Genomic DNA, 24207 nt, shown 5'->3' on the forward strand with positions numbered 1-24207 from the left:
ATCACGTATTACATTATTACTTTCACGTAGATCACTCACCCTTAGTGAATAAGAGAAACAGTCTCTGGCCTCGGGACTATATCTGCTGGATTCGTCACCGGTCGCGTAGTTTTTTCAGAGACTCTGCTGCGTTGTGACCCTGAGCGTCCGCTGCTGCTGCGCTGCTGGGAAGGAGCGTTTCCCTTGCGCTGATGCTGTGAGCGCGGGTGCCGCTGTACCTGTACTTGCTCAGGCGATGATTGCGCACACTCCTGTGCCTCTTGCTGCTCTTTATCGCTCATAGTGGCTCCACTCTGCGTTTTTAGCAACGAGGAGGTTTTTTCCACGCTTTTCCCTTAGGGAACGCTCTTTTTAAATTTGCCGCCGGTAGAAGCGGCAATCTGCGCATGCGCGCGCGTCACTTCCGGTTCGCGGCACAGGCGCCCCATAGGGAGGATATTATCGGGGACGCCTGTGCGCGCGTTCTATCGTTCCGCCCCCGTCCTGCTGCCCCCCGCACTTCCGGTTTAGGCGGCGGTGTCCGGCGGTGCCATGGCCGCATTTGCGCGCTCTAGCGCTCCTGTGCCCCTCATGGTAGCGTAGCCGCCGCTACCTCCATGTACCGTTCAGCGGTACAGAGGCTATATCGGTGACCGCCGTCACCTGCCTCTTTCCTCCCCTTTTTTTTTTTTTTCACGGGGAAGGCAGGCTCGAACCTCTTCACTGCCTCCCCCTGCTACACTCACCCATAGGGCCCGCCGACCCCAGCGGTGGTGCTTCAGGGTCGGAAGAAAAAGGGGGGAGAAAAACCTGCTGGATCCAGGCATGACAGGGCGCCCCCTGTCAGGAACCGACCGGCCAGCTCCCTGGAATCCCACGAAGAATCCTTCAGGTACGTGCTGTAGGTTCCCCGTCAGGGACAGGAAACCAACTGATGTGGGAGAGAGGTACGCCCTTTTTCATCTGTAGGTTTCCTGTCCCTGGGGGCGGACCCCTCTCTCCGTGGTGCCATCATGGGGATAGAGAAAGCAAGAATGTTAGGAATGGAGTAACGTAGTGGGGGAAGCCCATGCTTTGCACCATGAAAAGAAAACCTTCCAGGTGTGATGATAAATACGTGCTGAGACGGATTTGCGGGCACTAATCATGGTAGTGGCAACCTTTTGTGAGAACCCGGGCCTGCGTCAGAATCCAAGATTCAATGGCCAGGCCGTTAAATACAGGACCCCCGAGTTCTGGTGGTAGATCGGGCCCTGAGATAGTAGATCTGGGTGTTCTGGAAGCCGCCAAGGAACCTCGGTGAGAATCTGCACTAGGTCTGCGTACCATGACCGACGAGGCCAATCTGGAGCAACAAGGATTGCTGGAACTCCCTCTGTCTTGATCTTCCTGACTACCTTCGGGAGCAGTGCCAGAGGGGGAAACAGGTATGGGAGACGAAACTGGTTCCAAGGTAGAACTAACGCGTCCACGGCGATAGCCTGTGGATCTCGATACCGGGCGTCAAACTTGGGTACCTTGGCATTCATTCCAGAAGCCATCAGGTCCACGTCCGGGGTTCCCCCATTAATGAAATATTTGCTGAATCACCTCGGGATGGAGAGACCACTCCTCGGATGCAAGGCCCTGACGACTGAGAAAATCCGCAGCCCAGTTTTTCTCGCCCAGAATGTGGACTGCCGAAATCAGAGTGGTTCTTTTCGGCCCACTCGAGAACCTGTTTTACCTTGTGCATGGCTGCCCTGCTGCGGGTACCCCCTTGATGATTTCTGTAGGCCACCGCTGTGGCATTGTCCGATTGAATCCGGACAGGGCGGCCTGCTAGAAGATGATGAAAATGTTGCAGCGCCAGCTGAATCGCCCAAATCTCCAATAGATTGATTGGGAGGGTTGACTCCCGCGAGGACCAGCGTCCCTGTGCGGTGTGGTGGCAAAACACTGCTCCCCAACCGAGAATACTGGCATCTGTCGTGACTACAAGCCAATGGGCTGGGGAAAAGGGTTTCCCTCGTCGTAGAGAAGGGCTCATTGACCACCATGCAAGAGCCTGTCAGACTGCAACTTATGTTGAGAGAATACAGATTGTTGTACCATGCTGCCAACAGTGCATGTTGGAGAGGACAGAGATAGAATTGCGCAAAAGGTACTGCCTCCATTGCTGCCACCATCCTTCCAAAAACCCTCATGCAGAACCGGATTGTATGGTAGGTCGGCCAGCGAAGGATCCTCACCTCTTTTCAGAGGGTCAGGACCTTGTCCCGGGGTAGGATTGTCAACCCTTGTGAGGTGTTGAAGATCATCCCTATAAAAGAGATTTTCTGAGATGGTACAAGGGACGATTTCTTTAGATTCACCAGCCACCCTAGACTAGAAAGAGTATCCAGGGTAATGTTGACATTTTACTAGCAGGCTCGAAAAGACTGCCCCCTGAATAGGAGGTTGTCTAGATATGGCATATGCTGCCATGATCATTGTAAACACCCTGGGTGCAGTGGAAAGCCCGAAAGGTAAGGCTGAACTGAAAATGTAGGTTGCCTATGGCAAAACGTAGAAATTTTTGATGCGAAGGGAATATGGGAATGTGAAGATAAGCATCTTGAATATCTATTGAGGCTAAGAATTTTCCATTGTCGCAATGACTGACCGGAGAGATTCCATTCGAAAGTGACGAATGTTGACAAACCTGTTTGATCTGTAAGGCTCATTCTGGACCTGAAAAGTTTAGTCTTTTTTTGGAACTCTAAACAGGTTGGAATAAAACCCCTGAGATCGCTCTTCCTTCGGGATTGGAGTGATGACCCCGCGGAGCCGAAGGGATTCTACAGTTCTGAACAAGGCTTGTACCTGGGATTCTGAGCAGGGAACATGGGAAGGAAAGAACCGGCATGGGGGGAGACTGAGAAACTCTATTTTGTACCCTGAGGACACTAGATCCCTTACCCACCTGTCGTGAACCACCGTGAGCCAGGACTGATGAAACAAGAGTAGATGGCTGCCTCCATTCATTTGGACGAAAACCTATGGGACCTAGATCCCCTTGACCTTGGTAGCTGGAACCACATTCTTCCCAACGGGTTGGCCCTGTAGGAGATCTGATGATCTCTGTCCTGATTAGGTCGACCTGGGACAGCGGGGTTTGACACTGGGGTCCACCTGGAGTTCCGAAAGGATTTGTAACGAGCCTGAAAATTGCAACAAAAGGGTTGTTTAATCTTTTGCTGTGGGAGAAAATTGCTTTTCCCCCCCCATGTGGCATCAGAAATGAGCTGATCCAGTTTTTCCCCAAATAAAAATCGACCACCTTGATAGGGGAGAGTTGTAAGGGATTTTTTCGAGGTAGAATCCGCCCGCCATGTTCTCAACCAAAGGGCCCGTCTAATGGCAATTGTGTTTGTGTCAGCTAATGCCGCACCATTCGCTGCATCCAAAGATGCATTAATCAGGTAGCTCTTAGCTAGAGCTATCTGATTTGACATCTGCGTCCGCTCCGCCGGTAGGTCCCTCTCCTGTAGAGCCTTAGTTAAAGATTCTGACCAAAACATCATGGCCTTAGCTACCCAAGTCGCCGCAAAAGAGGGCGAGAGGGCCGAACCTGAAGCCTCGAAAACTGAATGGGCCAAACTTTCTATGAGCCGATTAGTTGGATCCCTAATAGAGGAACCGTTGGGAAGGGATAACTGTGTTGGAGGCCAAACGAGACACCGGTGGATCTACCAACAGGGATTCTGCCCACTTCTTACGCAGCTCAGGGGATCTGGTATTTAGAGCCTCTTGTCCCGAGAACCGCCTGTCCGGATGCTCTCTGATGTTGGACTAAGTCCTCAAACTCAGGGTGAGTGGAAAACACCCTATGAGGCTGCTTGATCTTCTTGCATGATGCCTCATGACCCGAGGCCAAGGTAGATTCGTCCTCTATACCCAAGGTTTGGTTGACGCCCTCAATTCGGCTGTCTACTGACTCCTGATAATCAGGTGCCTCAAAATCGAGGGACCCTTCAGAATCGTAGTCTGAACCATGTTCACTAACCTCCACTGGTGAGTGTGAACGACAGGCGGAACTGAAGGATGCAGATGCACCTGATGGACCGCGGGAGATGCTGTATGGGTTCGCTTCCCCGTGTCTGCCTAGTAAGAGCACGGCCCCTGCAGGCCGGAGGTTCCAGTGAGTCGGAAGACCTCACCAAGGTAGAAAAATCGCTGTCCCTGGCCTCAGCTGGGGTTTGGAGGGACTCGATTGCCTTGGTTAGGGACGTCATAGATTGCGACAAGGACGTGACCCATACCGGGGGAGAAACTACAGTTTCTGCCCGAGTGGCAGGGGAGGGTTTCTGAGCGTGTTTGGAATCACAGGCCTCACAGACGATTACTCTGGGCATGCAGAAAAGTGGAACGACAGGCTACACATGCAGTGTATAAAACCGTGTGAGACTTGGTCCTTCTAGACATGGTGACCATGCTGATGCTATAAACAGTGTTTTAGATATGCTGCAAAAAAACAGATATGGCAGCTGTCAGGCTGGGGAGAGTAGAACTTACCCCAGTCCTGTGTCCCCGTCCGTCCTGTGGAACCTGTCACAGCGCGACGCAACCGCGCTGTTTCCTTAAAAAGGAGCGCTTCCTTGGTGGGTGGTCCCGCCGGAAAGGGCAGAGTTTTCAGTCCACGGCCTATGGGGATCTGAAGCCGGCCTAAATCCACCCCCCCCCCCCCTTCCCATGTTAACTGCGGGGTTGCGGGGGGCAGCGCCTACAGCCGATGACACGGCCGGAAGGGGCAGGACTTCCGCCCATGGCCTAAAACGGCAGAGGCCGGGGCCTAGATTTTTCTCTCCCCCAGCGTTTGGCAGGGAGAGGGAGGCAGGACCCGCCGGCCGATGACGCAACTGGAAGGGGCAGGACTTCCGACCGCGGCCTGCCTCGGCAGACGCTTGGCCCAAAAATGTATCCTGACCTGCCCGACGATAAAGAGGTGAACAGGCGCCGGGATCCCTGCGGAGTGGCGCTGCCAACGGCAGAAAAAAACGCAGCGCCCGCTGTTCCCGGGATGCTGCTGCTGCAGGAACCCTCCCAGCCCCCCCACCACACGATGGAGCTTAAGGTCAAAGGGGGGCTGTTAGAAAGGACGGTGCAGGCACCCTAACTCCATCTTCCCTTCAGGGGATGAGGAGAGGGACCATCCGCCTCCTTTATATCACCACTGTCTACGCATTGGTGATGCAGTGGAGGCCGCACAGACACTACATATGCACCTGTACAGCCTAGGGTTTCGTTACCTTAGGGAGGTCAGGGCTGAGTCCGGCAACGAGTCCCACGTTGCGGGAAAGGATACGTGGAGGCGACACTCCACATGCTCGCCTGTTGTTGGTTTGGAGAGATCGGACCCCTTCAAAAGGGTCTGTCGCCCCTGTCTCATTTCCATGTGAAGAGAAGAAATATGGAGAGTCTGAAAATCAGACCTGTGCCTCCTTCAGACACTAAGCATAAACTGGGTTTGCCTTCGGCCCGTGCCAGGGTGTGTACGACGGAGGAGTAGCTAAACTTTTTTTTTTTTTTTTTTTTTTTTTTTTTTTATGTTTACTTAGTGTCAGCCTCCTGGCGGCAGAAGCATACACCCACAGTCCTGTGTCCCCCAATGAGGCAAAGGAGAAAACCTAGAAGCAACCAACAAAAATAAAATTATGTGGCTTGCATAAAAGTGTAAACACCCTCAAATAATTTGAGGTGTGCTTGTGTTAAAAATTAGTCAATCACATTTAAGCTTATGTTAAATAGTAGTCAGTACACTGCTGCCATCTTTTAAAGAGTGGGTAGATTTTAATTTTGTAGATCAACAGCACTCATGAACATAAGAAACTTTGTAATATATCTTATCAATGAAGCATGCATCTATCTCCTCTGGGACTGATCTTATTTTCATAATTCTCAATTCTCTAGTAAAATGTGTATTCAGTGAGTGTGGGTTACATTACTGAGATCGGAGAGGACATTCGCTATGGATAAGATTCGCTCGAAAACAGGGGAGCGGTTCGCTTTTAGCTCTTGCTTCCTCCCCTTTACGTGGAATCTTGTCTGTAGTAACTTATCTCCTATCTTAGTAATGTATCAATCCGTCTTCACATACAATTTTTGCTGCAGAACTGAGCATTTTGAGAATAAAAGATCAGTCCAGGGGGAGAAAGATGCTAATTTCTCTGATAACATATTACAAAAGTTTCTCATTTTCACGTGTGCTATTCATTTATGAAATAAAACGATAGATACTCTTTAAAAGGGATTCCGATTAACCTCACATAAGATGTAGCCGTTAGTAGGATTTCCTAGCCATTTTCTTATCTGTCTACGGACCACAGCATAGGACCTTATTGTTGAAAGTTATCAGTCAGAAGAGGGCAATACAATTTCCAAGGCATTAGACTATGGAACACTGTGGAGACTGCAATCATGAAGTAGCTTAAATTTGTCACAACAGTGACATTACCTAGAACTGGATGTCCCTCAAAAAATGCTGAAAATACAAGAAAATTTTCCAAGAGGCCTACAGCAACATTTAGGCTGTGTGCACACATAGCAGATGTTTCACGGTTTTTTTTCGCTGTTTTTCACTATAAAAACGGTATAAAACCGCCAAAAAAAACGCTCACATTAAGCATCCTATTTAATAGAATGCAATCCGCATTTTTTGTGCACATGCTGCATTTTTTTTCCTGAGCGGATTCGCATTCCAGAAAAAAACGCAGCATGTTAATTAAATTTGCGGAATCGCGGGGATTCCGCACACCTAGGAATGCATTGATCTGCTTACTTCCTACATGGGGCTATGCCCTCCATGCGGGAAGTAAGCAGATCATGTGCAAGTTGGTACCCAGGGTGGAGGATAGGAGACTCTCCTCCACGAACTGGGCACCATATAATTGTAAAAAAAAAAAAAAAAAAAAAAAAATTAATTAAAATAAAAAAAAAAATCGTGATATACTCGCCTTCGATGGCCCCCGGAGTCTTCCTGCCCCTCAGTGCTGCATGCGGCCGCTTCCCTTCCTGTAGATGGTGTGTGAAGGACCTGCGATGATGTCACGTCACATGACCGCGACGTCATCGAAGGTCCTTCACACACACCATCTATAGGAACGGAAGGCGCCGAGATGATCGGCTGTTTGCGGTAGGTGAGTTTTTTTTTTTTTTAATTATTTTTAACATTCTATCTTTTACTATTGATGCGGCATAGGCTGCATCAATAGTAAAAAGCTGGTCACACTTGTCAAACACTGTTTGACAAGTGTGACCAACCTGTCAATCAGTTTTCCAAGCGATGCTACAGATCGCTTGGAAAACGCTAGCATTCTGCAAGGCAATTATGCTTGCAAAACGCTAGTTTTCTGCGGGAATATGCACGCCAATTCTGCATGCGATATTCCTGCGGCAGGAGGCACAGAATTTTCTGCGGCAATTCTGCAACGTGTGCACTTAGCTTAAAGGAACTGCAGGAATTTCTGGCAAGTATTGGTTGTGTACTGCATGTGGAAACAATCCCCATATTCTTTATATGCCTGACCTGTGGGGGTATGACAAGACAAGCATTTTCTTGGGAAAAAAAAAAAAAATTAAAATAAAACAAAAAAAAAAAAACCCCATCTAAGCCCAGCTATGTTTTATAAAAACCTACATCAAGTCTTCCAAATGTTTATTTCAAAATGTGTACAGATCTGATGAGAACAAGGTTGAACTTTTGGCAATAATTCCAAAAGAAACGTTAGGCGCAAAGTCAACACAGTGCATTATCAAAAACACCATGCCCACATTGAAATATAGTGAATGCAGCATTATTTGTGACAGTTAGAACTGGAAATATTATCAAGGGGGAGTGTAAAGAGTTCCAAACATCAGCCGATTTTGTATCAAAACCTTAAAGAGAAGGTGCCACCAGTTTTTTTTGTAGTTTTGTTTTTTTGTGAAATTAAGCTTAAAATAGTAAATAAAATGTATTAATGCAATGTTTGCACTGTCTGCAAACATTTCTACATGAAAAATATTATATATTTTCTTACTATATATATATATATATATATATATATATATATATATATATATATATATATATATATATATATATATATATTGACCACTAGGGGGAGCATTTTCCGTTTTAGACCTCAAGCAGCTATAGTAAGACTTACCAGCTTTACTCTTTGCTGGAAAATTGGGGCAGTAACTGCTGACATCACCATTTCCCTCGCCTTTTGGGTGGTCTAATATCCCTGGGGCAGAATGAAGAGCAGCATCACAGGGCAGAGCCATTTTGTGTGTGATTGCCCAGCAGTTACTGCATCAGAAACACAGCTACAGAGTTTACAAAAAAGCAGAACACAGTGGGCTAAGCAGCATGGTAGACTGGAGGAAAAGTGAAGACATCTGGTGTGTATGGAGCAGCATTATCTGAGCAGAGCTGTCTGTGACTCATCCCTCCATAAGATAAGAAGGAGGAGATCCAGGTCTGCAGAGAATGGCCAGGCATTGTGGAGGGAGGCGAGAGATACATTGTATGGCAGAGAGAGAGAGGCAGGCTGTGAATGCAGCTTACCGGAGATCACAGGGTCTGTGTGTGAGGAGGCGGAGACAGAGCAGGACGTGCAGTGCCTGGAGTACAGAGGAGCATGGAGATAAATCACCCGCACTCCCCACCTTTCAGTATGACAATGACGTAAGCATACTGCCATCTCAATAAAAGAATGGCTTTGCGAGAAGATTATCAAAGTTTTAGAATGACCCAAACCTCAATCCAATTGAAAACTTGTACGTGACCTAAAGAGGGTTGTACATAGAAGATGCCCTCAAAGTCTGCCCATTCTTCATTGCAGTAACACCCCAAATTTGTCGAAGACTTCCATTTCTACATGTACCATGCTGATAGACTCCTTCTCAAAAAGGCTGAATGCTGTCATAAGTTCAAAGGGTACTTCAACTGGGTATTCAAAAAAGTGTGTGTATAGGGAACCACTTTATTTTAGTTCTATGAAATTTATTTTACAAAATAAAACCCTTGCATTTTAACAATTGGTTGTAGACTACTGTATGTGTCCAATCAATATATTAGGATTTTGTTATAACAACCACTGACATGGACAAAGTCCTATTAATTTGCAGATCTTTCCAGTCTGTCCTGGAAATGTGGAACAAGATATGACAGATGTAGCTCATCTGCACAGCTATATCACTGTTGTGTTCAGCCAGCCAGTGGAAATCATGTTGTGGTACATCTAATAAAAAAGGAGAAGGAAATGTATTTCATACTGACCTGCTCTAACCAGGGGATGATGCAGTTATTATGAAATAAGTGATTGCAAGGAAGCTGCCTCACATTTTCGCCAACTGTATAATCCTCCTTACATACCGGACATTCCAATCCAGATCCTGGGGAGTACAGAAACATAAGCACAACTTTAAAAAACAAACAAGTATTCAAAGATCAATCTCACCTATTTAGAAGCTGTATAAATACCAGCATGTACAATGAACACTTGTTCAAAACACTGACAATCTGTACTTTGAAGTGTTTTATGGATATCATACATTAGTGCTGCGCAATGCAGAAGAGGAGTATCTTTTACCTATGAGCCATGTACTAGTCAGCATGGTAAATGTTGCAGAGTTTTGTTAAATCACTGGCAAGTATAGTTTTAAAAAGGTATGAGCAGCTGCTATAAAAAGAAAAAAAGGGAAGCACAATTATTTTATTTATCATTTTGTGCAATCATAGTTAGGGTCCATCAGTGCCATATAAGTATTATGCATGTGCTGCAGCAATAAGGGACAAAGGTGCAGAACACTTGTTCCTATTTGCCCATTATCTTATAAAAAATATATATTTGATGTCCAATGCTGTCAATTGCTAAACAAAATACCTTTTTATAGTAACCATTAAAAAGGGCATAAGAAAGCCTAACGGTAAGTTCACATTAGGCTTTTTTTCAGCGTTTTCTGCAGCAAAAGTGGATCTCTTGGCGGGAAAGAAACTGCAGAAAAAAAACAGGTTTTTCTTGCGTTATTTGCTGCGGATTTGGCATGCTAGATTTGTCTCTTGTGCATGCTGATAAAGTTTAGTGTTGGAAGAAAAATCCTGTTCTACAGAATCAGGTTTTGGCACAAAAAAAAAGCAGCAAAACCTGATGCCATTGTTTTTACCACCCATTCATTTCAATCGGTGAAAAACACTGTAAGTAGTGACATGCTCCTTTATGTAGTTAAAAAAAAAACAAACAAAAAAAAAAAACCTACTGATAACAAAAACCAAGCTGAGTGCATGAGATTTCTGAAATCTCAGAATTTGCTGGTACTGTAAAACGCAGGTGAAACTTTGTATAGAAAAACGCTGCAAAAATACCTACTGTGAACTTAGCCTTAGAGGGGTTGATTCACAATCATAGCCGAGCACTTATCCGCAGAATAAGTGATACAGTAAGGCCGGCGTCACACCTAACGTATAAAAATACGGTCGTTTTTTTTATGGCAGAGATATGCAGAAATGTTCATGAACAGTGATCCGTATGTCAGCTGTATTCAATGCGAGGATGCGATTTTTTTTCTCCAAAAAGTATCCGTGTGTAATCCGTACAGCGAGATTTTCTTGCTGGCTTGCAAAATGGACCCATGGGCTCAAACATTCGTAAAAACAATAGTGTGTGTGTGTGTGTGTGTGTGTGTGTGTGTGTGTGTGTGTGTGTGTGTGTGTGTGTGTGTGTGTGTGTATATATATATACATACATACATACACACACACACCTCATTTAAAGATTTTTCTGTTTTTTCATGACTATGAAAATTGTACATTCACACTGAAGGCATCAAAACTATGAATTAACACATGTGGAATTATATACTTAACAAAAAAGTGTGAAACAACTGCAATAATGTCTTATATCCTAGGTTCTTCAAAGTAGCCACCTTTTGCTTTGATGACTGCTTTGCACACTCTTGGCATTCTCTTGATGAGCTTCAAGAGGTAGTCACCGGGAATGGTTTTCACTTCACAGGTGTGCCCTGTAAGGTTTAAGAAGTGGGATTTCTTGCCTTATAAATGGGGTTGGGACCATCAGTTGTGTTGTGCAGAAGTCTGGTGGATACACAGCTGATAGTCCTACTGAATAGACTGTTAGAATTTGTATTATGGCAAAAAAAAAAAGCAGCTAAGTAAAGAAAAACAAGTGGCCATCATTACTTTAAGAAATGAAGGTCAGTCAGTCCCAAAAATTGGGCAAACTTTGAAAGAGTCCCCAAGTGCAGCGGCAAAAACCATCAAGCGCTACAAAGAAACTGGGTCACATGAGGACCGCCCCAGGAAAGGAAGACCAAGAGTCACCTCTGCTTCTGAGGATAAGTTTATCCGAGTCACCAGCCTCAGAAATCGCAGGTTAACAGCAGCTCAGATTAGACACCAGGTCAATGCCACACAGTTCTAGCAGCAGACACATCTCTACAACAACTGTTAAGAGGAGACTTTGTGCAGCAGGCCTTCATGGTAAAATAGCTGCTAGAAAACCACTGCTAAGGACAGGCAACAAGCAGAAGAGACTTGTTTGGGCTAAAGAACACAAGGAATGGACATTAGACCAGTGGAAATCTGTGCTTTGGTCTGATGAATCCAAATTTGAGATCTTTGGTTCCAACCACCGTGTCTTTGTGAGACGCAGAAAAGGTGAACAGATGGACTCTACATGCCTGGTTCCCACCATGAAGCATGGAGGAGGAGGTGTGATGGTGTAGGGGTGCTTTGCTGGTGACACTGTTGGGGATTTATTCAAAATTGAAGGCATACTGAACCAGCATGGCTACCACAGCATCTTGCAGCGGCATGCTATCCCATCCGGTTTGCGCTTAGTTGGACCATCATTTATTTTTCAACAAGACAATGACCCCAAACACACCTCCAGGCTGTGTAAGGCTATTTGACCAAGAAGGAGAGTGATTGGGTGCTACGCCAGATGACCTGGCCTCCACAGTCACCAGACCTGAACCCAATCGAGATGGTTTGGGGTGAGCTGGACCGCAGAGTGAAGGCAAAAGGGCCAACAAGTGCTAAGCATCTCTGGGAACTCCTTCGAGATCGTTGGAAGACCATTCCCGGTGACTACCTCTTAAAGCTCATCAAGAGAATGCCAAGAGCGTGCAAAGCAGTTATCAAAGCAAAAGGTGGCTACTTTGAAGAACCTAGAATATAAGACATATTTTCAGTTGTTTCACACTTTTTTGTTAATTACATAATTCCACGTGTGTTGTGATGCTTTCAGTGTGAACGTACAATTTTCATAGTCATGAAAATACAGAAAAATCTTTAAATGAAAAGGTGTCCAAACTTTTGGGAAAAAAAAAAATAAATAAAAAAAAAATAAATAAAAAAAATAATAATAATAATATTATATATATTATATATATATTATATACACACACACACACAATGTGTAGATATTTACTCTATTCTATTTTAACCGGTCAAGAGTGATTTTAATGTACACCACACTGAATTGCCGACCTTTCTATAGAGCTGCGTATTTCTCGCAAGTCACGCTGATTGTCCGTGTGGTGTGTGAGTTTTTCCTCCAACCCATAGACTTGTATTGGCATATTTCAGGCGTAATATGGTGACAATCGCAGCATGCTGCGATTTCGTACGCACGTATAATACGACCGAGAAAACAACGGATGATAGGAGCTGCCCCATAGATTACCATTGGTCTGAGTGCTATGTGCTTTTTTTATTGCATAGCATCGGTCTGTATTACGATGTAGTATGACGCCGGCCTTAAGCATCTGACCCTTGCGTGTCTGCTCCAGCTGTACTACGCAATTTCAAGTCCCAAAAAAAAAAAAAAAAAAAAAAAATGAAGAGGCTGCAGGGTGTACGAAGAACCTTCTAGTAGTCTTTTAAAAGTTGTTGTCTGACAATAACATTTGTGGGCTTTCAGAACTCACCATGAGTATTTCAAGGTGTGTATACAGAACACAATGCCAAGTCTGACCACGGTTCTCCGACACAGACTTACAGTTTCATCGAGTATGTCTGTATGTATAAGGACCATGAAATATTCTAGTGGTAACTCAGCCCTAGGCAGGGTTTAGAAAGGTGCCTTTCATGGTACACATCACTCAACTTGAACCATCAGCCTCATGTGTCTTTATAAGGCTGTAAGTTCAGGTTAGGAAAGTAGTGGTCAGTTTGGGCATTATGGTCTTTGTACAGACTAATAAAATGCCTGTCTGAATCCAGACTTAGGCCATGGTCACACGTTCAGCATTTGGTCAGTATTTTACTTCAGTATTTCTAAGCCAAGACCAGGAGTGGGTGATAAATACAGAAGTGGCAAATGTGTTTCCTTTATACCTTTCCTCTGATTGTTTCACTTCTGATTTTGGCCTACAAACATGTGAACGTAGACACAGACATTTGAACATAAATGGGTTTTTTTTTTTTTTTTAAAAAGGGTAACAACTCGCACTCACCCACATGTTCATCTGTTACTTGGACTGTAGGAAGGGCTTGGATCTTCTCGTTGTCAGCAGGAGGTGGTCCAGTGTTTTCAAACTGGTTAAGCAACTAATTTAAACACAGTAAAAATATAAATCCTTATTATTGAACATCATTCTCTCTTGAGCAAAGTCTTGCTTTTTCCCTTTTAGGGTATGTGCACATGATGCAGATTTAGTGCAGAATTGGTACAGAACTGCACTGTGATTTATTACAGTACAATGTAAATCAATGTGAAAAAAAAAAAAGCTGTGCACATGGTGCAGAAAAATCTGCGCAGAAACGCTGCAGATTTCAAAGAAGTGCACGTCACTTCTTTTGTGCAGTTCTGCAGCGTTTCTGCGCAGATTTTTCTGCACCATGTGCACAGCTTTTTTTTTTTCACATTGATTTACATTGTACTGCACAAACTGCATCAAATCTGCAGATGCAGATTTAGTGCAGAAAATTCTGCACCACATTTCCTACGTGTGCACGTAGCCTTATACTTCCAAAACTCATAACTTATTTTTCCATTGACCTAGCTATATAAGGATTTGCAATTTTTTATTTTATTTTTTTTAACCCTATACACAACGTTTTTTTGCTCTTCTTCCCTGAGCCATAACTTTTTATTTTTTGGTCAATATGGCCACGTGAGCGCTTGTGTTTTGTGGGACAAGTTGTACCTTTGAACGACACCATTGGTTTTAACATATTGTGTACTGGAAAACAAGAAAGAAATTACAGTGAAATTGCAAAAAAAAAAAAAAAGTGCAATTCCATTTTTTTTTTTTTTACCATGTTCACCAAATGCTAAAACTGACCTGCCATTATGAGGATTCTCCAGGTCATTACAAGTTCACCAAATATGTATAGGTTCTTTATTTAATTTTTATTTTTTTTAAATTCCAAAGTTTGGTAAAAATAAAAATATCATCATGTGATGGGTCACTGGTGGGCGGGATTGAAGGGGGAAAGGGAAGGGGGAAAGGGGGAAAGGGAGATCTATGAAACCAGGAAGCTACTTTTGGTAGATAAGCCGGGTCTGTTTTTATGACCACCCTGTCATCTAAGATTTGCGTAAAGGGTGGGCCGGCTGACAAGGCTTGTATGTCACTAACCCTTCGGGCTGAGGTAAGGGCTACCAAAAGGGAGGTTTTGAAGGACAGGATCCTTAAGGGAGCCTCTTCTAAGGGTTCAAAGGGGGGGGGGGGGGTTAGTTAGGGCTGTGAGAACTAAATTCAAAGGGCCACTGTCACCCCCTCCAGCCGTTATAAACTAAAAAAGAGCCACCTTATGCAGCAGTAATGCTGCATTCTAACAAAGTGGCTCTTTTAGTTTTTGGTGCATGTATTCCCAAAATAAAGCGTTTTATTACTTCTCCAAAATACCTGTCTTTCGCCAGGGATGCAGGTCCTCACCCCCCTGCTTGAAACGCCACACAGCCGTCACTCAAATATTCAGGGGCTCCGGGCGCCACCCCCTCTGCGCTGTTTTCGCTTGAAATCCGGCGCCTGCGCTGTGTACTACTGTGTGGGGCAGGCGCAGTGAGGGTCTTCAGTGAGTGGATTGAGCGTAGAATAAAATATTACAACAACCTTTGTGATTTTTTCATTAAAATAATTTTTAATAATGTGTTTGTGTTTTTTTTAACCCTTTACTAGTATTGGATTAATAATGGATAGGTGTCATAATTGACGCCTCTCCATTATTAATTTGGCTTAATGTCACCTTACAATAGCAAGGTGGCATTAACCCTTCATTACCCCATATCCCACAGCTACACGGGAATGGGAAGAGAGTGGCCAAGTGCCAGGATAGGCGCATCTTACAGATGTGCCTTTTCTGGGGTGGCTGGGGGCAGGTGTTTTTAGCCAGGAAGGGGGGGGGGGGGGGGCAATAACCGTGGACCCTCTCCAGGCTATTAATATCTGCCCTCAGTCACTGGCTTTACTACTCTGGTGGAGAAAATTGCGCGGGAGCCCACGCCATTTTTTCCCACCATTTAACCCTTTAATTTAATAGCTGGAATGGCCAAATTTTGCATATACACACTACTAACATTCCACACTACTAATGTGCAAAAAAAAAGGTGATATGAGATGGTTTACTGTATGTAAACCATGTCTCATATCATGTCGGGTTTAGGAAGGAGATAGCAAAAGCCAGTAATTGAATTACCGGCTTTAAAGCCATCTAGCGCTGTATGAAGTAATAATATATATACATATATGTGTCTCACTGACATATATATACCTATTCTATGTGTACACATTTATTCTACCTATTCTACTGTAAGCTGTCAGTGTGATTTTACTGTACACCGCACTGAATTGCCGGCTTTTCTCTCTAACACCGCTGCGTATTTCTCGCAAGTCACACTGCTGGTCCGTGTGTAATCAGTATTTTTCTGGCTTCCATAGACTTTCATTGGTGTATTTTTTTGCGCAATATGGTAACAAACACAGCATGCTGCGATTTTCTACGGCCGTAGAAAGCCGTATAATACTGATCAGTAAAATACGGCAGATAGGAGCAGGGGCAGAGAGAATAATTGGGACGTTTGTTAGGCGTGTTTTACGGACGTATTTTCTGCATTCATACGTCCGTAAAACTCACTAGTGTGACTCCAGCCTAAAACCCTTTCCTCTTTTCTTGGGGAGGGACTTCCAGAAGAACCCCTTTGCTTAGCAATACGGTGACTTCCTGTTCCAGAGCTATTCGCTCCTGCGGTGAAGTTATCAGGAAGAATGGCTGAGGAAAAGTGAGAAATTTGAGCTTTAGTCCCGATCTTGTCAAATCTAGAATCCAGTCGCTGCTGGTTCTCTTTTCCCAGGTTGAGAAAAAGAGGGACAATCTTCCTCCCACCCGGGGCAAAAGTTCATTGGGAGGGGTTTTTTTTTTAGTATCAGTGGGGCTTTTGTTGAATATAAACCCCTTATTCTTATTCTTTTTCATCTTCCCATCTGTCCTGAGTTCTAGGGGGTTTCCTACGGTTAAATCTCTTGTTCCAAAAGGGACGTTTTTGTAGAATGGATATGCAAGGATGGGGAAGGATTTTTTCTTATCCCCTGCCTTTTCCAGGATATCATGCAGAGTGGAGCCAAATTAGAAATTCTCCTTCACAGGGAATATTACAAGTTTTGATTTCGTTTGGAGGTCTCCAGGCAAACATTTGAGCCAGAGAGCTCTTCTGGCCGCTTTGGAGAAAACTTCCTGCCAGCCTGATCTGAATCTGTTGACGCATCAGCCAGGAAAGCAGCCGCCCCTTTCATTACTGGCAAGGTATTTAATATGCGGTCTCTGGATGTTTTCCCCTTAAGCTGAGATTCTAGCTGGTCCAGCCACACCATCAGAGAGCGGGAAGTGCAAGCCGCGGCTACTGCTGGTTTCAGCTCCCTCCGGCTGCTTCCCAGGAACTTTTTAGAAAAGCATCCGCTTTTTTGTCTACGGGGTCCTTTAAAACCCCCATATCCTCCAATAGTAGGGCAAACTTTTTTGATGCCTTAGCAATGGCTACATCCAATTTGGGAGCTTTTTCCCCCAAAAGGAGCATGTTGGGTCCTCGAAAGGATATTTCCTTTTGGGAGTAGGCAAGGCCTTCCTTTTAGGTTTTTTCCATTCTTTATTAATTAAAGTCTGCATTTTGCCATTGAGCGGAAATACTCTTTCTGCTCAAGCCCCCCAAACATAATATCCTGGACTGATTTTTTGGGATGAGAATCAGTCAGTCCCATGGTGCTTCTGACTGCTTCTGATGGCCTTAACCAGGGAATCTGTTTCTTCTAATGGGAAGCAACTACGGCCCCCTGGTGAAGAAGATGATGATGATGATGAAGAATTAGAAGAGTCCGAACTAATCTCCCCGTTGTGTCACTAGAATCAGAGATAGGGGATTTGTGTCTGATTTTTCTACGTTTTCTACCCTCGTGGAGAGATTTAAAGGTATCCTCCACCTGGGTTTTGATTAACGATTTGAGTTCTGTAGCGAACCCGGGAAGCCCTTCACAGAGGGTTTACTTTATACATGATTTACATAGTCTATTTTCCCATGTGGTAGGTAGAACTTCTTTACAAAGTGCACAGATTCTGTGTTTGGATTTCCCTGAGCTTTTCTTTCCCTAAAGAAGACAAGCAAAAGAAAAGAGTAGGCTCTATTAGCCGGAGCATTCACGGAGATCACTCACCACCTCGTGTACCTCTTAGTGCCGGCTGCAGACGATTCATATCTACTATAGGATGTTCCTTTGCTCCGGACTCTGCACTAGAGTCCTTGCTGTGCTGGGATCCTGACCGTGCCCCTGTTCCACACTGCTGGCGATGAGGGTCTCCTTTCCCCTGCGGTCGGTGTTTCTGCTGCTGCTGCGGCACTGGCAATCCCTGCGGTTCTGGGTCGCTCATTGTCGCTGGGGAGCACTGGATGGACTCCATTAGAGCAACCAGTCAGCGTGGCGACCCCCTTTAAGTAATATGTGACCGGAACGTAATTCCTTGCGCATGCGCATCGTCAGCCCAGGAAAGGCCGTTAAGCTGTGCGCGCACGCGGGTGCGTCATCCCACGCTTGCGCATTACCTCATCCCGAGGTGCTATGCTCAGGAGGCTCGTGCTGCCGCCATTTTCCGGCATGATAATGTGGCGTTCATTGCCCGCGCACCTACACCAGGAGGGACCCCTCGTGGTGTTTTCGGAGCTCCTGGTCGGTCCGGAGTGTGACAGATCATCCTGGAAGCTCCTACTTGAACGGCTGTGAGGATTCTTTTTAGGAGCAGCAGCGTCCTTGCTACTGCTCCCCGCGCACCCCAGAGACCTACTGATCCCAGCAGCGGTGCTTCGGGTGACCATGCCAGCCGAAGCAGGGGACCCCCGCTGCTTGAACCGGTCTGACTGGCCCCGGAATTCCAACGACGATCTGAGGTGAGACTGCAGCAGGTTCCCCATCAAGGACAGGAAACCAAACTGATGCAGGAGAGAGGTACCGCCTTTTTATCTGTAGGTTTCCTGTCCTTGGTGGGCGGATCCCCTCTCTGCGTGGTTCCGTCATGGGGGACAGAGAAAAAAGATTTTTATGAGATGGGGGGTTTGTGTTATTGTCCTAATTTAAGGTATCTTACCTGAGGGCTGGTGGTGGTACGTGTTGCATTTTGTTGCGGTCGGCGCAGCATCAAAACGACGAATGCGTAGGCATCGCATACATTCGCATGGCCTGTGTACCCAATGTTAAAGATAGGTACGCAGGACGCATGCCGATGTAGGTGGAGCTGAACGGAAGAGGTGTGGCAGTGGACAGGGCTTAACGGAGGAACTACGCAGCCCTCCGCAGCTCTGCCCAACGCAAGTGTGAAACCAGCCTTAATCAGTATAACGTCCCAACCTGATACTATCTGTAGGTTAGTGTGCACAATACTGTTGACAGGTTCCCTTTAATCCACTAAGGTGTTGCTTTAGCAGTATGCTTTGGGTCATTGTCGTCTTATTGGAAGGTTTACCTCCATCCCAGTCTCAAATCAGTGACAAACAGATTTTACATCTCATGGGGCCCCTAATGTGTGGAGCATCTCATGGGGCCACAATGTATGGAGCATCCTATGGGGCATAATGTATGGAGCATCTTATGGGGTCCCTAATGTGTGGAGCATCTTATGGGGCCATTATTAACCTTTGTGCAGCATCATATGCCTTTCATTTGAGAGCATACCCTTCATTTACAATATAAAAATATTGTCAAATGAACCTCAAGACAATAATATAAACTATACTCTGCAAAGTACCAACTCTAAGCAGATTTGGCCATACATGCCTGGACATATCCCTAACTCAAGTTGTTGGAGGTAGAGCTGGCTGTGGGCTGTTGGTTTATATTGTGTTTATGAGTTCAGTTTTGGGACATATTATTGTTTTTTTACCCTTTTATTAGACCTGGGTCGAAATTGATTTTATTTTATTGTATTTTGTTGTTTAACAATAAGTTCCTGAAAAAGTCAAAAAGTCTGGATGCAATAAACAAATTTATGTAGAATTTGTATGCATTTAAAACCTAAAACGGGTCGGTCACGACCCTAACACTAGAGGAAGGTTAAAGTAATGAATATGCACGCATATTCATTACTCTAATGAGCGGTACATGACCGCTGAACACAAGATGATGCCGCCGGCTCCCGGAGACCATCTGACAGTGAGACCCTGCCAGGGACCGCGCCGGGAGCAGGTGACTATCAGGGGAGGGGGGAGCATTGCGCGATAGTCACCTTCCACGTTTCATCGCTGCGCGCTGCTCTGTCTTCCGGCCTCTGGCTGTAACTGTTCAGGTCAGAGGGCGTGATGACGCGATTAGTGTGCGCGCCGTCCTCTGCCTGAACAGTCAGTGCAGAGGATGGAAGACAGAGCAGTGCGCAGCGATGGAACGTGGAAGGTGACTATCGCAAGTGCCGGGGGCCTGAGCGAAGAGAGTTGAGTATGATTTTTTTTTATTTTAATCGCAGCAACAGCAAATGGGGCAAATGTATGGAGCATCTTATGGGGCATATACGAGGAGCATCTTATGGGGCATATACGAGGAGCATCTTATGGGGCATAATGTGTGAAGCATCTCATTGGTACCCTAATGTGTGGAGAATCTCATGGGGCCACAATGTATGGAGCATCTCATGGGGCCATAATGTGTGGAACATCTCATGGGGCCATAATGTATGGAGCATCTCATGGGGCCCCTAATGTGTGGAGCATCTCATGGGGCCATAATGTGTGGAGCATCTCATGGGGCCATCAACCTTTATGCAGCATTGTATGGGGCAAATGTTTCTATGGAGCATCTTATGGGGCCATTATTAACCTTTGTGCAGCATTATATGGGGTATATTTTAATATGGAGCATCTTATGGGGCCCATCATGAACTGTATGGAGCATTATATGGGGCTCCTGATTCAATATGGATATTCAAAAACACTTAACCTACTGATGCCTGCAGTGATCCTCAACCTACTGAACAGCCGTACAGCCAGCTCTTCCCTCTCCTAGTGTATCCTCACCCACCCCCTGCAGACTGTGAGCCCTCGCGGGCAGGGTCCTCCCTCCTTATGTACTCGTGTGCCTTGTTATCTGCTCATGTTTAATGTATTTGTCTATATTTGCCCCGTATTCACATGTAAAGCGCCATGGAATAAATGGCGCTATAAAAATGTATAATAATAATAATAATAATAATAATAATAATGTCTCAATTAATTTTACTTTTATTGGTATCTATTTTTATTTTTGACATTAACCGGTAGCTGCTGCATTTCCCATCCTAGGCTTATACTCGAGTCAATAAGTTTTCCCAGTTTTTTGTGGCAAAATTAGGGGGGGGGGGGTCGGCTTATACTCGGGTCGGCTTATACTCGAGTATATACGGTACATGTTTTATGTCTGTAAACTCGTAATGACCTGGAGAATCATAATGGCAGGTCAGTTTTAGCATTTAATGAACATGGTAAAAAAAAAATAAAAAAAATTGTGGATTTGCACTTTTTTGGAAATTTCACAGCACTTTGAATTTTTTTCCCGTTTCTCGTTGTAATTTTGAACTACACCATTGATACAGGGCAATAAGCAAGCAGTTTGATGAGAAGACAACAACTGTTGGCACAACTTTTAGAAAATGGAAGCAACAAAGATGACAGTCTTCCTCAGTCTGGAGCTCCATGCAGGATCTCACCTCGTGGAGTAAGGACGATTCCAAGAAAGGTCAGGACTCAGCCTAGAACTACACTGGAGGATCTGGTCAAATGACCTGAAGAGAGCTGGGACCGGAGTTTCAAACATTACCGTTAGTAACACTACACCTTCGTGGATTAAAATCCTGCAGGGCACGGAAGGTCCCCCTGCTCACGCCAGATGTCCAGGCCCGTTTGTACTTCGTTAATGCATATACAGACGAGACATGGGAAGTGGTCATATGGTCAGAGAAGACCAAAATAAAACTTTTTGACATCAACTCCACTCGCTGTGTTTGGAGGAAGAAGGATGAGTCCAGACCCAAAAACACCATCCTAATGGTGAAGCATGGTGGGGGGAAAAAAAAATCATACCTTGGGGTGGTTTTCTGCAAAGGGGACATGACGCCTGAACCGTATTGAGAGGAGGATGGATGGGGTCATGCATCGTGAGATTTTGGCAGACAACCTCCTTCCCTTAGGTTGGGTTCATATTGCATTGCAGGTGTCCGTTAGACGGACTACATTACACCACGGCATAACGCGGTCCGTTAACGTCGCCATTAATTCCTATGTTGGGACGCATCGCTAGCGCATGCCCACAATGGGCGTGCGCTAGCGATGTGCCGTCATTAAGTGACGGACCCTGGGACGCGGGCTGCAGCGTTTCTGGGTCCGTCACTGCTAGCGCAGATAGAGCATCTGCTTGCTCTATCTGTACTAGCGCGATGGAATGTCGGCACTTGCGTTAACAGCAGCCCTTTAAAGCATGTGTTGAACAGGCTGCAGTTAACACAATGTGAACCTAGCCTTAGTAAGCACACTGAAAATGGTTCGTGGCTCAGTTTTCCAGCATGACAATGGCCTGAAATACACAGCCATGGCAACTAAGGAGTGGCGCTGTGAGAAGCATTTCAAGGTACTGAAGCCTAGCCAGTCTACAGAACTGAACCAAATAGAAAATATTTGGAGGGAGCTGAAACTCAATGTTGCCCAGCGGCAGCTGTAAAACCTGAAATATCTGGAGTAGATCTGTATGGAACAGTGAGCCAATATCCCTGCTGCAGTGTATGCAAACTTAGTCAAGAATTACATGAGACGTCTGACCTCTAATCGCAAACAAAGGTTTTTGTACCAAATATTAAAGGGAACCTGTCACCCCCAAAATGGAAGCTGAGCTAAGCCCATCGGCATAAGGGGCTTATCTACAGCATTCTGTAATGCTGTAGATAAGCCCCCGATGTAACCTGAAAGATGAGAAAAAGAGGTTAGATTATACTCACCCAGGGGCGGTCCTGTCCGATGGGTGTCGCGGTCCGGTCCGTGGCCTCCCATCTTCATAGGATGACGTCCTCGTCTTGTCTTCACGCTGCGGCTCCGGCGCAGGTGTACTTTGCTCTGTTGAGGGCAGAGCAAAGTACTGCAGTGCGCAGGGCCTCTCTGACCTTTCCTAGCGCCTGCGTACTACAGTACTTTGCTCTGCCCTCAACAGAGCAGACAAAGTACACCTGCGCTGGAGCTGTGGCATGAAGACAAGAGGACGTCATCGTAAGAAGATGGGAGGCGCCGGACCAGACCGCAACGCCCATCGGTTCGGACCGCCCACGTGAGTATAATCTAACCTCTTTTTCTCATCTTTCAGGTTACATCGGGGGCTTATCTACAGCATTATTACAGAATGCTGTTGATAAGCCCCTGATGCTGATGGGCTTAGCTCAACATCCATTTTGGGGGTGACAGGGTCCCTTTAAGTTCTGTTTTTCTATTGTATCAAATACTTATTTCATGCAATAAAATGCAAATTATGTAAAAATTAGTGATGAGCAAATATACTCGTTACTCGAGATTTTGAGCATGCTCGGGGGTCCTCCAAGTACTATTTTGTGCTCGGAGTTTTAGTTTTTATTGCCGCAGCTGAATGAATTACATCTGTTAGCCAGCGTAAGTACATGTGGGGATTCCCTAGCAACCAGGCAACCCCCACATGTACTTATGCTGGCTAACTGAGTTTAAATTTTTCTTGCTGCAGCTGAATGATTTACATCTGTTAGCCAGCATAAGTACATGTGGGGGTTGCCTGGTTGCTAGGGAATCCCCACATGTACTTACGCTGGCTAACAGATGTAATTCATTCAGCTGCAGCAAGAAAAATAAAAACTCCGAGCACAAAAAAAAATAAAAAAATACTTGGAGTATCGAGTATATTCGTTCATCACTAGTAAAAATCATACAATGTGATTTTCGAATGGTGCTATATAAATAATAACAGTCTGGATTGTTCTTAAAGTGTCTGTCTCTCACAATTGTGTACCTACAATAAAAATTACAGACCTCACCAGTCTCTGTAGGTGGGAAAACTTGCAAAATATATTAAATACTTATTTTCCCCACTATACATACATACATACATGGGTGATTCTCACAGCTGACACCCAACACTCACTGAGACCAAAGGAGAAGGTCCAGCTCCAGGTAAAACCAATGCATTTAATCGTAGAAAAATTGTTAAAAGTATTTCATATTTTCGATTCTATGGCATTGATAAAGTGATTAGACATAACGCTGAGGTGATCACATGATCAGGTGATCACATGATAAAACTGCGTAGCAGGGAAGCCTTTAGGATTTATAATTTAGATAGCTGTGTACCCTAGGTCTGAATATGTGCAATGAGATTATGTTTCACTATTGACATTACTTGCTATACATATTATGCTTTGTCACTTTACTGTTATTTCTTGTGTATTGTTTTAATTTCATGTACCTCATGTGAGGCTGTGCCCGGGGTCATATGCGAGGTCGCTATGTGTGCCCCGTATTGAGGCCGTGGAAATGCATTGCAGTCACAGGCAATGCAGAATAAAAGTGTGTATTGGTCTTTGGCAAGATATTTGTCCAAGGCAGATTTAGGAAAACCTGCCATGGGCTTTTATTTTTGAAACGGACTACAGGAAGGTAGTGGGGCAGTCTGTTTCCTCCCTGGCCGAGTTTTCAATGTGGCCTACGGCCACAGGTTCCTTGTAAAAAACCCCTGCAGCAGAAA

General features: G+C 45.1%; 1 protein-coding gene across 2 annotated transcripts in view; it reads right to left on the reverse strand.

Annotated features, from left to right (window-relative positions):
- RNF126 (ring finger protein 126) overlaps nt 1-24207 on the reverse strand; it is a 78631-nt gene that overhangs the window by 9381 nt on the left and 45043 nt on the right. Inside the window, exons 7-9 of one of the 2 annotated variants that reach the window (XR_011321614.1) lie at nt 13465-13558; nt 9266-9381; nt 2924-3161 (exon numbers count right to left, since the gene is read on the reverse strand). Coding sequence is in view for 1 of the 2 variants with exons in the window: in XM_069767834.1 (XP_069623935.1) it covers nt 9266-9381; nt 13465-13558 (210 nt within the window). In the remaining variant the exon portion in view is untranslated. The remainder of the gene's footprint in view (nt 1-2923; nt 3162-9265; nt 9382-13464; nt 13559-24207) is intronic. The other variant, XM_069767834.1, reaches the window with a different exon arrangement.

Source organism: Ranitomeya imitator, chromosome 1, assembly GCF_032444005.1.
Source record: "Ranitomeya imitator isolate aRanImi1 chromosome 1, aRanImi1.pri, whole genome shotgun sequence".
Classification (NCBI taxonomy): Eukaryota; Metazoa; Chordata; class Amphibia; order Anura; family Dendrobatidae; genus Ranitomeya; species Ranitomeya imitator.